The sequence below is a fragment of the Haliaeetus leucocephalus genome, unplaced genomic scaffold (genome assembly GCF_000737465.1).
Source record: "Haliaeetus leucocephalus isolate CR32 unplaced genomic scaffold, Haliaeetus_leucocephalus-4.0 Scaffold216, whole genome shotgun sequence".
NCBI lineage: Eukaryota > Metazoa > Chordata > Aves > Accipitriformes > Accipitridae > Haliaeetus > Haliaeetus leucocephalus.
Genome location: NW_010972652.1, coordinates 304509 through 318953, shown reverse-complemented (window position 1 = coordinate 318953; position 14445 = coordinate 304509). Strand labels below are relative to the sequence as shown.

Sequence of the window (14445 nt, the reverse complement as noted above, 5' to 3'; positions counted from 1 at the left end):
CCTCTTTCTGAGAGTTAGGAAAAAATTAACTCATTTTACTCAACTTTCCAGCCTGCCCAAGATCTCACATTAGAGATTACTGTAGCCATTGGAAAAATTCAGATGAGCTCTTAACTAAACATCTCAAACTCCACTTCTAATCATCTGAGAGAGGCAACTCAGCATTTAAAGCTACACAATATTTTTACACTGAGATTTCAACATTGCGATGATTTACTGTTAGCTAGGCAATATCACTTTTACCCACAATTTGTGAGGGCTTTCTGACAGACTGCTGTCACCATTCACTTTATTGCTGGAACAATAAGGACGAATTCAGTTCACCTTATAAAATGTGACACTATATATATATATATAGTGTGTATATATATATATAACACTGTTCTTTATCAACATGAATAATCCCACTGTTCTTGTTTAAATAAGGATTACTTATTATATGAACAGCTTGTGAGGAACTGCATTCCTAGGAAGAAAGATAGGTAATGTGGCAACGAAAGGCATGTTTTTCTAGCAAATATTATGGAGGTATCTAAAACGCATATGAAAAAGCTAAAAGAGCAGCCTGAAAGACTGGGTTTGATCTCACACAGACATAAAATGGACATGCCATTTCAATACATGCGTGTGCAAGCAGAACAAACTGGCTAATGAGATTTTTGATATTGGCGAAGAGCAGAAGATTGAGATGGATTTGTGTTATATACTATATTCTAGTCAGAATTTCTCAAACCAGTGATCAGATTCATTCTTTAGTATATGCACACGCTCTCTAAACAGTAAAGACTTACCTAGAGCTCAAACCACCCCACACCATTGCTATGTCAACCTGTAGCAGAGAGATTCTGCACAGCACCCGTTTTCCCACGGTTTCCAACTCAGTTCATTCTCTGAAAAATCTTCCACCACCAAGTCTGGGAGATGGGGGAGCTGGAAATATGTCTACAGAGTGGTTCCCAGCTCCTTTGCTTTGCTACCTTTCAGAAGGACCCAAAAGTGGCTCTGAAAACTGTTGCTTGAACTATCTCTACACCCCACTTGTCTCCTTTCCATTAGACACGCCTACTTCAGAGAATTCCTTGGAGAGGAATTTTGTTTCTCCATATTAAACTTTGGTATCTCAAAAGGAAAGGGACCGACGTTATGTAGTAAACTGTTTGACCACACTGAGTGTCTTTCATTATGCAAGCTAAAATGTTAGGAATTGTAAAAAAAAAAAATTATACGTGTGTTAGTGACGGTGTGAGGATAATAATCTCTGTGGGAATTCAATGTGGTGAAAAGGGACCACAGTGACAAGAAACAAGTAAGATTTAAAAAGAATACAATTAAACAAATAGAGAGGAAATGCACACAATAAATCTTATTCTTCCACAGTCAACAGCTGCAGTTGCCTTCAACATGATTTACGGCTATTAGAAGTCTAGATGCAGACAGGAACGTTCAACACTTCCATAAAACATTTTGAAAATAAATTTTCCTATTATTGCCTATTTACAAAGTTAAAAATGAATAATTTTTCACAGTGGCCCCGAACAGCAAAGTAAGATTTACAGTTAATCATTCTGAGCTAATATTCTTTTGATGATGTCTACCTGCAGAGATTAATTATTTCAATACCACAAGGAAAAAGATATGAATAATTACACCAGAAGAAATGAAAATTCAGCACAAGTTATAATTCTCAGCAGCCCAAAGCCAAAGTTTTAACATGAGTGAAGTTCAAGAAACACACTCATTTTGAAAAGGATTCCCATCTCTGCCAACTTAAGGGGGGGGTGGGGGGGAAAACCCCAAAACCAAACCAACGCTAAAATTTTGGTTTACAAGCAGCTGTAAGGTCATGTATGTTTAAAGAAGTAATACTGACTTCAAACAGTATTCTAGTAACTCCACTATCATTTCGAAACAAAACCTCTTATTAAATGCTCCTGAGCTTACCAACACCTCTGTAAGACTCCAGTAAGGCTCACATGAAAAACTAATACAAAAAAAAGTCACCCTTATAAAACCCAGGCAGTGCAGAATTAGAGTTGTATTCAGCTGAGATAAAATTTGTCAAGTTAAGTTGTGTTTAACACAAAACATAGACAACCACAATTGTGCCTCAGCAGTACAAGATTTTAGTTTCTGGTCCCTGTATTAGGTACATGTATTTAAAACCCTTGCGGCAATACTACAGATTTGCCTGTGGAGCACTGAGTTGCCTAATCCTTCTGAATTTCAACCTAACTATAGAGCTTTGTTTTAATATACTGCAATAATTCATATCTTTCAGTCACTAATATGCATGGTCAAATTTAGCCCCAGGCTAATTTCATTTTGTCAGGATTTTTTCCTACATAAATGATGACGTGACATTTTCATATAAATAAAAACATGTAACACACAAAACAAAGGAAATAACCCTGCAGAGTATTTATAATTATCATAGAAGTGTTAACATCAACCTTAACTCATTTTTACTTTTACGAGGAGATTTCATAATGCTGTGGATAGCAGTTGGATTTGCTTTAGGCTGAGACACTCACATTCTTTGTCTTGAAAAAGCATTGAAAAGGGAAAAGGGAAAATTGCTCCTAAATGGTAGCACCCCCGTAAAGGGCTTCTGCGCTTGTTCTCTAAGTTCTCAGCAATGCCGGAGCCTGCTATGGACTAAGACAGTGGTCCCAGCCTCACAAGCATGGATGCCCAAGCAGCAAGAGAAAAGAAGAAATAAAAAAAAATTTAAAAAGAAAGAAAGAAAAAAAGATGACTAAAATAGAGAAAAAAAATACCCAAACCCCACAGTCTTTACAGGGCAGTGGCACTGGGCCAGTCATGACATGAAGGAAAAAAAGCCCATTCCTGCCCTAGTGCTTGCACAGACTCTGTGGCGTGCTACACGTAGCAGCAGCAGTCCAAGAGTGATGATCAGCTTAGTTACTTCAGATGTCAGAACAGCACTACTTAGGAGTTGACTGAATTATGTCCCAAATCTGTTTCATAACCCAGACAATTATAGAAAGTCAATAGTTTAATTACAACCCTATTTTCTTGACTACAGCTTATACACAAAATGCCAGCTAATTTTAAGGAGATGGCTATTTTGTGCCTGCATTAGCCCCCTGCTAGCCTATTGAGGACCAGAGCAAATGGAGATTATTTATACATAGAATCATACAATGGTTTGGGTTGGAAGGGACCTTAAAGATACTCTAGTTCCAACCCCTCTGCCATGGGCAGGGACACATTCCACTATGTATATGTGCATACATATATATGTACACACACATTTAGGGTGGTTCCTTTGCCCCCCCCCCCCAAAGAAGGGGGGGTATTTTCCTATTAACTAACTCTAATTAGCTAATTCACTTATAAATGCTCAGATAATAACATTTTGCTTAAAAAGCACATAGATATTTTAGGGAAACAGACATTCTGTTTTATATTTTTAAACTAAGATGTTAAACTTTAAAACCAATTTTAACTGTAACTTAATACGAATACCAGCATTGCCACTCAAAGCTGAGCCACCAAGTCAAACAAACATTACTGGCTCCATCAACGCTAACAAGTATGAGAACAATCATACTGCAGCTACATGAGAAGCGCATACTTCTAATACAATAATTAAGACCCTTCTGAAAAAAGTATTTCCTCAATAAACGTGTAATGATAATTTTGATACTTAGATGCAAAAGACACATTTTCAAACCACACATACGCTGGAGGGGAACTTTAATTTTCTCTGCACGTTTTACTTTTGGATCACCTTATCCAGGTGTCTTCTATATATACAAGTATGAATGACAGAAGAAAACCTTAAATCCCTAAGGAACATTCGACAATATGCAGAATAGATCCAAATTTCTACAGAGACTATCTATGTATAGAGATTTCTCGGGATTTTTCGGATCCAGATATTTGAAGCAGTAGACTGAGAAATTATGGTATTTCTCATCTCAATGCCTGAGATTAAACATGACACGATGAAAAAAGGCTATACAACACCTTAAGTAAGGAAGGAAAGACGGGACCATGGCTTTTTCATGAGAGAGACCACAAAGCTACCAGATTAGTAAGTACACGTATTTTGAAGGATTTGGGAAGTTTGCCTTAAGGCATAGAATTTGCTTTCTTCATGCTCATGCACTTGAGGAATAACTTAGAGGTAGGAGAAGGGAGACCACCAAAGGGAGTATTACCACTCAGAAATACTGAGGCATCAGCAAATAGGTGTTAATGATAAAATTCTCTACTCCTGAAACTGAAGGATGGCTTTGAAAATCAAGTAAATGCTTCCATGGTATTTCTGAACTTACACCCATGCAACTTCTGATGCTGTGACAGATGCCTGTGAGAACATGGAAAAGTTTGATACAGATTATTCAGTATTTCTTATAATAAGAATTTTAATATATACATGTTCACAAGCAACTGCAAAAGAAAAAAACTGGTCAAGAACTGTTACTACACTGCCTTTGATCTAACGTATTTTACAGCTACAAGTGATTGAAACTTGGGTGAGCTCATTAGGAAAGCACAACTTCATGTTTCCCAATCCTTAGGCTCTTCCTCGAGCATCTGCAAAGGCCACTGACAGAGAAAATACAGTGGATTAGGGGAGCTTTTAGTCTAACTCAGTACAGGCATCCTCCTTTTCTAACCAATCAAGTATAAAAATTGAGCTACCTTTTGGTATAAACCAAAACAGAAACTACCCTACCAAATCCATCTCATTCTAAGCCTTCTGCAAAAACATGGGCTTAATTTTAAACCATGTCTTTTTATGTGCAAATGGAAAAGACACATGTGAAACTAGGATTTATGTTGGTATTACAATTACCCTCAGCTTCTTTTACAAATTAATTTTAGTATGTTGTAGACAGCTCAAATATAAAGAGTGTTTGACATAAACCCCATTCTATTTCTCCAAAATATAATTCTGCTCCTTGACATTTCTGAAACCAAAAAACTACCAAATAAAGCAAGATCTAGCTACAGTTATTTGTCTCATATTACAGGTGCCAATAGTAATATAATAGTTTTGACTACTTTGGAAAAATCTTAGCCCTAGACTTTTCTCTCTAAAAAACATTTTGGGGTAATGGCAAGGCTGAGAGACATTTGCCCAGGATTTCCTTACAGTAGGCGTATACAGGAGGCATGATACTTTGGGGAGATACTACACCTACAAAGCACACACGCTGTCAAGCTGGTTAGCACAAGAGCTATAAATCCAACATTTACTGTGTATGTGCAGATGGATTAAACAGTACATGTGGAAAGTCCACCTAATGTTTTGTACAAGCACCACTGACAGTAGTATGGTTGTAAAGCCACAGTGCACATGTTCTTCTTTAGGACAGCCAGAGAGAGGCATCGCAGCTGACAGGAGAAACTGCCAAGTACAACCCTGTAAAGCACCTGAACAAGTCAGTCCTCAAATTGACGCAGATTAAATTTCCTGGCTAGAAAAAATAGGAGATATTTCTGATGCTCACACATATGGTAGCTGTAAATAATAAAATCTACTTGTCCTTTGATTTGCTTTATGTTACTTATGTAAGAGAAATTTCTGCACTTTTTATTTCACAATCAAACTAAAAGCAGAAGACCAGAAGCAATCAAAAAATAACCACAAAACCCTCATTCCAGTGCACTCCTAGAGTTAAATTCACCAGAGGCAGTGCCAATTACTAGCAGAATAAACTATCATTAAAAAAATGTATTCACTCACTAAAACCTTTGAAAAAGTCTGAGGTGTTTTGTGAGCTTTTTTTTTTTTTTTTTGGTTAATTAATGAGAGCATTAACCCACCGGGTACTGCTGAAGGGCACAGTGGTGCCATGTCAGAAGCTATAAGCGTAACAGTGATAAAATGAAACGAAGAAGCTAATTAAATCAGGACTGCAACTGGTGGAAAGAGTAACGTTGCATTTTGTCCAATAATGATACAAATACATGATTGCACATACTTGGAACACTGCTAAATTTCTGAATATAAACAGTTTTAAATGGTGCATTTTTCACTGTGTGTTTTGGACTTCTTTCTATTTATGGGAAATCCTTGCTTCCTTAGTATTACAGCACTGACACACTACCTGCCTTCAGTTTTACTGCAAAAATTACGCAGGCCTTGGAAGCGATCTGGGACCTGCATCACAGCCCGTACAGGCATGTCTGACTTCTATTTATGTTGCCTATACTCAAGACCAAAAGCACTTCTGCAACAGGTCTGCAAAAACATAGAAATTAAAATTACCATTGTAAAAGCCAACTTGAAAACAATTTAAATCATAAGGATGACTTTACTGGTAACTCATACAGATGGTATTTTGTGACCTCCAAATTCTGGTGGTAAGAAACATTGACAGATGGATTGCCGAAAATTTGTCTGAAGGGAAACAATCTCAATTTAAAAGGTGTCACCAGTCAGGAGACCAGTAAGTTTGAAAAACCTGTATATCCTTATCTCAACTTCAGGTCTCTACTCAAAAATAATGTGTGGATTTTGGTGTTTTTCCTCCATACTTTTGGCTTAATTAGGCCTAAACTCATCAACCAACTCTTCCACTCCTTCCTTGGGGCCTGTAAGATGTCCTGCACATCACTACACCTTGGTCACTTAGAGCAATGTAGTGATTGTAACAATACACAGACACACTGAAAAGCTGAATCTCCCAAACACACAAAACTATTAAAGTTTTTTTTTTGAAACAGCAAATCAATTCTACTAAAATCAAACAACATGAAAGCAGTCACGTTCTTTCACAGAAAAACCCCACCCAAACCCAAATCCAAATCCCAGTAGGGACACAATGCACACTGCGTATTTAAACAGCCTAATTTTCTTAAATGCAACTGTAATTCTTTCAATCTTTACCTGCAGAGGACTGACCCATCTTTCCATTCTCCTCTTAGTTTCAGTCTGGACATTTCCACTTCTGCATGTAAGTTCCCCCTTCCACTTGCTATTACTAAAGCCCCATGATACTAATTTACTGAAAGCACAGATCCTTTGCACTGATTATTAGCAGATTATTCAATCCCTAACAGAATAAAAAAAAACCCTCAACTGTAAAGTGAAATGAAGTTGTACCAGCTCAAGAAAGAAATAAATTTTTTCCTTCAAATAACACGGAGAAGTCTATCCACAGCTCTCTCTTCCATAAAAAAATAAAGCAAAATAATTCCATTCACTGACGTCATTTCATAAAGAGAAACCACAATAAACCAAAACTGCACTTTGCCAGGCTTCAATATTGTTAATAAAACCTTTTGAACTATTGGCTTTACATTTGTTTTTCATAAATAAATTTGTTTTACTTCCAGGTTTGTTGATACAACTGCATAATGCAGTAAAACATCATGTAAATTTAACAGAAATCAATGCTTCACTCATTGAGCTTCAGACTCTAGTGTCTTCTGTAATATTACAAGCATCCTGATGAAACGCTCACATGCTAAAAACTGAAATATATTGTCTGTGCTGTGTTTTTCTAAAGTGACACAAATGTAAGGGATTTTAAAACAACTGATTTTACCGGGTTTCAAATGAGGAGTGAAAGAAGTGAAAGCCAACATTTAGCAATGACACCACACAAGAGAAAGAGAAAAAAAAGGTAAGCCGTTCTGACCTCATTTACTGCCACATAGTATCGCTGCTGCTGGAACCGAGGAGAGTTATCGTTCCTGTCTCTCACCACAATCCGCACTTCGTGGTTGATAATGGTACCAACCTTTTTGTTAACACACTGGACTTGCACCACAATGGACTGAATGGACATTGGCGGCTGTAAGTGAAAGTACATTTTTATAATACATAACCAAAACATGAATTAACAGTTAAATTTTCCACTGATGTTAATATTGCTCATGTTCACTTATAGCCCATCAGCCTGCCTGTGTTACGTTTAATGCTCTATACCTGGATTAAACAGCTTCTCTGAGTGTCCTGACTACAGCTCATGCTGGCAATATTTTAAGTAGCCTGTATTTTGCAGGCCCAGCTTTGCCAGCTGTATGTGCTAACACAGAAATAAAAATCCCCAGCACGATTAGCCCTTCACACTTCCCTTGAGAACTAAAAAAAAAAGCACATCTTTTGAACATCTTCCGATTACTAAAGATACCTAGAAAATGTCACACATTTTAACCTTTGGTTTATTAATATTGGAATTGAAAGGTCAGGTCAGAAATAAATTCAATATGCTACCACTTACATTTACCAAGTAATTTAGAAACAACTTGGTCACCTTTAAGTGTAGACAATCCAGGGTCCTGTTGTTTTTACTCCAGTGAACATCATAATATTCAAAGAAAAATAACTCCCAAACTTGATAAATGGGTAAAGAAATTTAAGCTGGAAAGGCTACTACTACCTACCTGAGTTAATAAAACAATTCTAAGAAGAATAAAGGAAAAGGCATCTTTGGTTGAAATGGAAATTCAGAGACACTGCTATGGAAATACAGCATTCCAGCACAACTTCTATTCACAATGTTCCCACTGCGGCAAGTGCCAATTTACGTATTTGAAGCAACAGTCTGGCATGTAAAATATTGACAGCAAGTCCGTTTTGATTTTCTGTCTAACACTCAGCAGAGAGTGAGAAAGCATGGGAAGGGACAAATTGAAGAAATACTATATTTATTATCCTCAAATTCTTCAAGAAAATAAACAACTCAAAAACGTAATTTAAAGATGCCTATGCTATACTGTTCTGTACAGTGAATGCTACCAGGTTTTTGTACTGAGATTCCGAGACCTATAATTTAATCATAATTATATATCTAAATAATTATGCTTTCACTCATTCTAAATGCTACAATTTCTTTGATAAATTGATTTTTTCCAGTTTTGCTATGATGGATTTTGGAACCATATGGCATTCTTTACCTTTCAGACTTTGGCACCAATCGGTTTTTAAAGAGTCAGCAGACTTGGGAAAAGAAGAGGCCTTTATGGTGGTGTTGAGATATTAAGTGAAATATGTATTCTTCCCTACACACTCATCTTCAACTTTCTCTGAGGTGAAGTACAGCACGACCTTAAGTCAATTCTCTTTGCTGTAAAAATCTGCAGCCAGCTATGACATGGTTCTACTTTTATCAGAACTTGTAACACAGGTAGGAACATACCAAATATCATCTGTAACTTAAATTAAGCCTCTAACATTACAATCTCAATTTATTTTTCAAGCTGGCATTCTTTGCAAAAGATCCAAGAAGTTTTAGGCTACCTTTAATACACTTCAAACATTACTGAGTTTATCCAGATTTATTACCAATGCCCAAGAAAAACATAACTAGTTGTAACGATAAATATGTAAATACATGATGTTCTGGATTTGGTCTTTTTCACAAGAACATGGAAAAAAATATTTTGTTGTCTTTGGCCAAATATGGCAGTACAGGACCAACTTTACTTTCACATTCGTACAATTTCTGCGGGGTCAGTGGTTAGATTTAAAATCAGGTCTTTAAACAAACACTCATCAACCTAGACACTTACAGACAATATATGTAAGTACAAAATGGAAAAACATAACAAATTTTTATGATACTGGGGGCCAATTATCCCAACGCCTTTCAGCAGTTCCTTTCACTGATGAAGCAGTTCTGCTTCATCGCTATTCATCCTTCCTAAGTACTTGAAGTTTTGGAAGAAAAGTCTGGAATTTTCTTTTTATCTGATTTTGTTTGGAAAACATACTGTCATTCTTAGTAAAATCAATCAATGGAATCTAATAAGATTGTCTTTCAAGAAAAGTAATAAACAAGAACAGGATCAGGCTAACTGAATCAGCAGGGAGTTGACAAGTGGGCACATCAGAAAGAAAAATAGGAAGAGTATCCAAATATATTGAATGCAATTGTATATGCACCATTTGTGAATCAGAGACTACAGTCTTTGCTCTGCAATACAAAAATTTAATTTTAAGGTTCAACTTAATAAAACCCCAAGTTTTATTGGTACTACTAAGTTTCACATGGTTTTAACTTGAAAGATGAGAAAAATAGTTTACCTTTTTTGTTTACAAAAAAAAAAAATAGGAACGACACACACTCTTGAATGATTTTGCATTTTAGGGGTTAGTATAGCTCTGATTCTGAAGGCTGGAAACAGGCTTTAGATAAGAGCCATATTAATCAAGTTCATGACATAAATTTCACATTTTTACTCAATCAGTGGGGTTTTTGTGGGTTGCTTTCATTTTCTTTGGCTTGTGACTTACAGCAATTCATTGAGACCACAGTAGACAGCTACAGTGGGGCTCACAGCCAAAATCTCAATTACCTTAAATCTCAGATTTTCTCTTCATATCCAGTAAACCTTAATAAACACAAATGAGTAATTTTACTCAGCACTACAGTACTAGGGATAAGAAGTGTAACCGTTCATAGTAAAAAATGATGAAATAATCCCTTAAATACCAATGTTAAAACACCAATATTGTCTATATATAACTAAGAAAATGTACACCCTCCACTTGTTTCCCTGTGACTTGAGCCTACTTCTTGCAAAGAACATCACTGCAAAGTGTCCGTGCATATTCACAATAATGTGAAGTATTTGTGAGTTTAGCTAGACTATTACTAGTATCAGAAATCAAATACTTTGGAAAGGTTGTTTTGGTAAAGCAGCTCAGATGAACGAACCTGTAGAGAGAAAAGTGTTGCTAAAAAGGGCACTGAAAAAAGAACTAGCACTGATCTAACAGGAATTAATTTCATTTCCTAATGCCATATGGATATGCAGACTTGCGTGGGCTGATGAAGAATTGACCTTCCATTTCTTAGAGTGGTTCTTAAGCCTCACCTCCCATTAAGGGCTCTCGCTTTTTGCTCTGACTTAAAAATAAAACTGAGAAGCCAAACTTGTTCCAGCACCTTCCTGTCTCCTCAAAGGCAGTTGGCCGTTTGGCACTTGAGAAAACGCCGACTCTCTGTCGATGCACCAGGAAGTCTTTTGCCACCATGTCCACTGTGCCATGTTTTGTGCTGCATACCTTTGCTTCACATATGAAAACAGTTTGTGAATTAAAACTAAACTAAGAACAGCTGAATTCAATTAGCTCTTTTAAACTAAAAATGGAAATGAAGAAAAATTCACATGTTTCTGGTACTTATGAATGTATCTCAAAACACACGGAGAAGACAAATTAATCAATCAAGCTAATATAAAACAAACTTTCATGCACTCCAAGGAGAACTCCTGATCTTTAAAGCACTCTTTCCATGTTGATTACACTCACTTTTGAGTCAATTTTCCTTTCAGGTTCTGATGAACTGCAGCAACACTATAACACTGTAAGAAAATGTCTCTATTTTTAAAGTGTTTCTCTTCAATGTTAGCATAGATGAGAACACTCCTATTTGTTTCGTGCTTTTAATCTTTCTTTTTATAAAAATCAAACTTAGCCTGACAATATTTCTTTAATGCTATCAGGAACGAGCATACCACACAAATTTTATGCTGCCTTAAAAACAGAATCTAAACTAGCATATCCTCAATTGAGTATGTCAAGATTTATAAGTGAATTGTAACATTCACTATTCCTTTGCTCTCTCTCACATCCCTTAAGTTGAAGAGGGAAAGGCTGTGGACGTTGCCTACCTGCACTTCAGTAAGACCTTTGACGCTGTCTCTCATGGCGTACTCCTTGAGAAGCTGGCGTCTCATGGCTTGGACAAGTGTACTCTTCCCTGGGTAAAAAAATGGCTAGTTGGACGAGCCCAGAGGGCTGTGGGTGAATGGAGTTAAATCCAGTTGGCGGCAGGTCACAAGCAGTGTCCCCCAGGGCTCAGTATTGGGCCCAGTTCTGTTTAATATCTTTATTAACGATCTGGACAAGGGGATTGAGTGCACCCTCAGCAAGTTTGCAGATGACATCAAGTTGGGAGGCAGGGTCAATCTGCTTGAGGGCAGGAAGGCTCTACAGAGGGATCTGGACAGGTTGGATCATTGGGACAAGGCCAATTATATGAGGTTCAACAAGGCCAAGTGCCGGGTCCTGCACTTCGGTCACAACCCGATGCAGTGCTACAGGCTTGGGGAAGAGTGGCTGGAAAGCTGCCCGGCAGAGAAAGACCTGGGGGTGCTGGTTGACAGCCGGATGAATATGAGCCAGCAGTGTGCCCAGGTGGCCAAGAAGGCCAACGGCATCCTGGCCTGCATCAGAAATAGTGTGCCCAGCAGGAGCAGGGAGGTGATTGTCCCCCTGTACTTGGCACTGGTGAGGCCGCACCTCGAGTCCTGCGCTCAGTTTTGGGCCCCTCACTACAGGAAAGACGTGGAGGTGCTGGAGCGTGTCCAGAGAAGGGCAACCAAGTTGGTGAGGGGCCTGGAGCACAAGTCTTATGAGGAGCCGCTGAGGGAACTGGGGTTGTTTAGTCTGGAGAAGACGAGGCTGAGGGGAGACCTGATCACTCTCTACAACTACCTGAAGGGGGGTTGCAGTGAGGTGGGTGCTGGCCTCTTCTGTCAGGTGGCTGGAGATAGGATGAGAGGAAATGGCCTCAAGTTGCAGCAGGGAAGGTTTGGATTGGATGTTAAGAAAAATTTCTTTACTGAAAGTGTTGTCAGGCATTGGAACAAGCTGCCCAGGGAAGTGGTCGAGTCACCATCCCTGGAGGTATTCAAAAAGCGGGTAGACAAGGCACTTCAGGACATGGTTTAGTGGGCATGGTTGACAGCTGGACTCGATGACCTTAAAGGTCTTTTCCAACCTAAATGATTCTATAATTCTAAGTCAATGTACACAGCTAGAGTAGGCTTTTAATAAGTGTCACGGGACACAAGGTGAGCAGCACTTCTTCCAGACAAAGGAAGCAAACAAGAATAAAAATGTTTTTAATTCAGTAAACAAGTCAAGTTTGGTTCGATATATATTTCTGCCAACCCACACATCTATTTGTTTGGTCTTTATTATTGCGTTTATCCACATATAATAATTGTGTGCATAATCAAGCTTCTGCATGCTTCCAATAAGTCCTAATAAAGAATCAAATTAGCCCTGTTCACATCCGTCTGGGAACAAAAGATGGATGCAGCTATTACATTCTAGTGGGTCTTGTGTTTACTGTCTTTCTATGAGCATACACAGATTTAGAAATTGATGTCTATGGGGAGAAAAGAAAACAAACAGCAAACCCCAAACTTACATCTCTGTCCAGAATTCGGCCAGTGCTATTTAGGTATAACATCTGGCTGATAGGATCAAGGATCACCCAATAATCTACGTTGTCCTTTAAGGAGAGTTCAATGGTGGGGTCTGGCCCTCCTGCTGTCCCTTTGATCAGCATATTATCAACCAGGATAGTGCCTGCAAAAACAATAAACACACGAGGGAAAAATTTATACAGGCATCCACATTTTTATGTATTTTCATAACAACTGCAACACTAAAAACACTGTTTTCTAACTAGGGTTTCTGGTATTTTATGTTTTGAGTGAGGTTTAAAAAGTCTGAAGCTTATTATCTGTAATGAAAAACTGCCTCTGACACTGCAGCTACTTCAGACAATACCAGAAGAAGCACTTGCAATGCACAATAATTTAAGTTGACAATGAGACCCATCATATACAGCTATCTATTTAAAATTATGAGGGTTTTTTCCTCCGTTGAGCAATCATCACCCAATCTCACCTCAAACAAATGAAAGCACTGAAATAACAACCAGAACCGGAATAAATTTTCTACAGCAAGAGTGACACATCGAGGCAGGGGGGGAACAGACAAAACAAAACCAAACAGTTGCATAAAGCTTTCCAGCAAAAAAAAAGGTTTTATACCTTGAGTTGCTCTGCAACAAAAAACTAAGCTGCAGCATAAAGACAGGAAAACTAGGTCTACCAAGACAAAGGTAGTATTTAATTAGGATCAGCTATCTATTCAACATATATACCATGCTTTTTTTCTTTTCTTGTCCCATTCTGTCAGTTAAAAGTCATGCCTAACAGCTCTATTAGTCAGTTCACAGTACCCATGATGTACATAATTTCCTGTGTAAAACACTCAACTTACTTTCCAAATGTCAAGCCTTACTAACTACCCCAAACGTTGCACTCTGGTGCCTCAGCATTGCATGCACAATATTTATAAACACTTCTCTAAGATTTCGTTTTTCTGAAAAATTAATACTACCCAGTTTTCTTCACACTGAAACATTAAATGAAATTATCTTTATTGTAGTTCATCAACAGTTATGAAGAAAATCTGTGAACATCACCAGCTGCAGAACACCTACATTAGCTAAAAATATTTATCACGACTGCCTTTATTAAGGGCTCAAATAGTTTATTTCAAAACGCAGAGTAAAGTTTCCTTACACCTTCACTTTATAACAACAGGAACTCCGTATAAATATATGCATCTGGGCGGAGCAGCTCCGAGTGGGGCCTACGCTTTTTCCGGATAAAACAGTAAAACTAATTACTGCTCTTAACCGCAGCAAA

General features: G+C 37.8%; 1 protein-coding gene across 1 annotated transcript in view; it reads right to left on the bottom strand.

The window, feature by feature from the left end:
* Positions 1–14445, bottom strand: part of PCDH15 (protocadherin-related 15) — a 369468-nt gene that overhangs the window by 257928 nt on the left and 97095 nt on the right. Inside the window, exons 3-4 of the mRNA XM_010566632.1 lie at positions 13152–13312; positions 7623–7778 (exon numbers count right to left, since the gene is read on the bottom strand). Coding sequence (XP_010564934.1) covers positions 7623–7778; positions 13152–13312 — 317 coding nt within the window. The remainder of the gene's footprint in view (positions 1–7622; positions 7779–13151; positions 13313–14445) is intronic.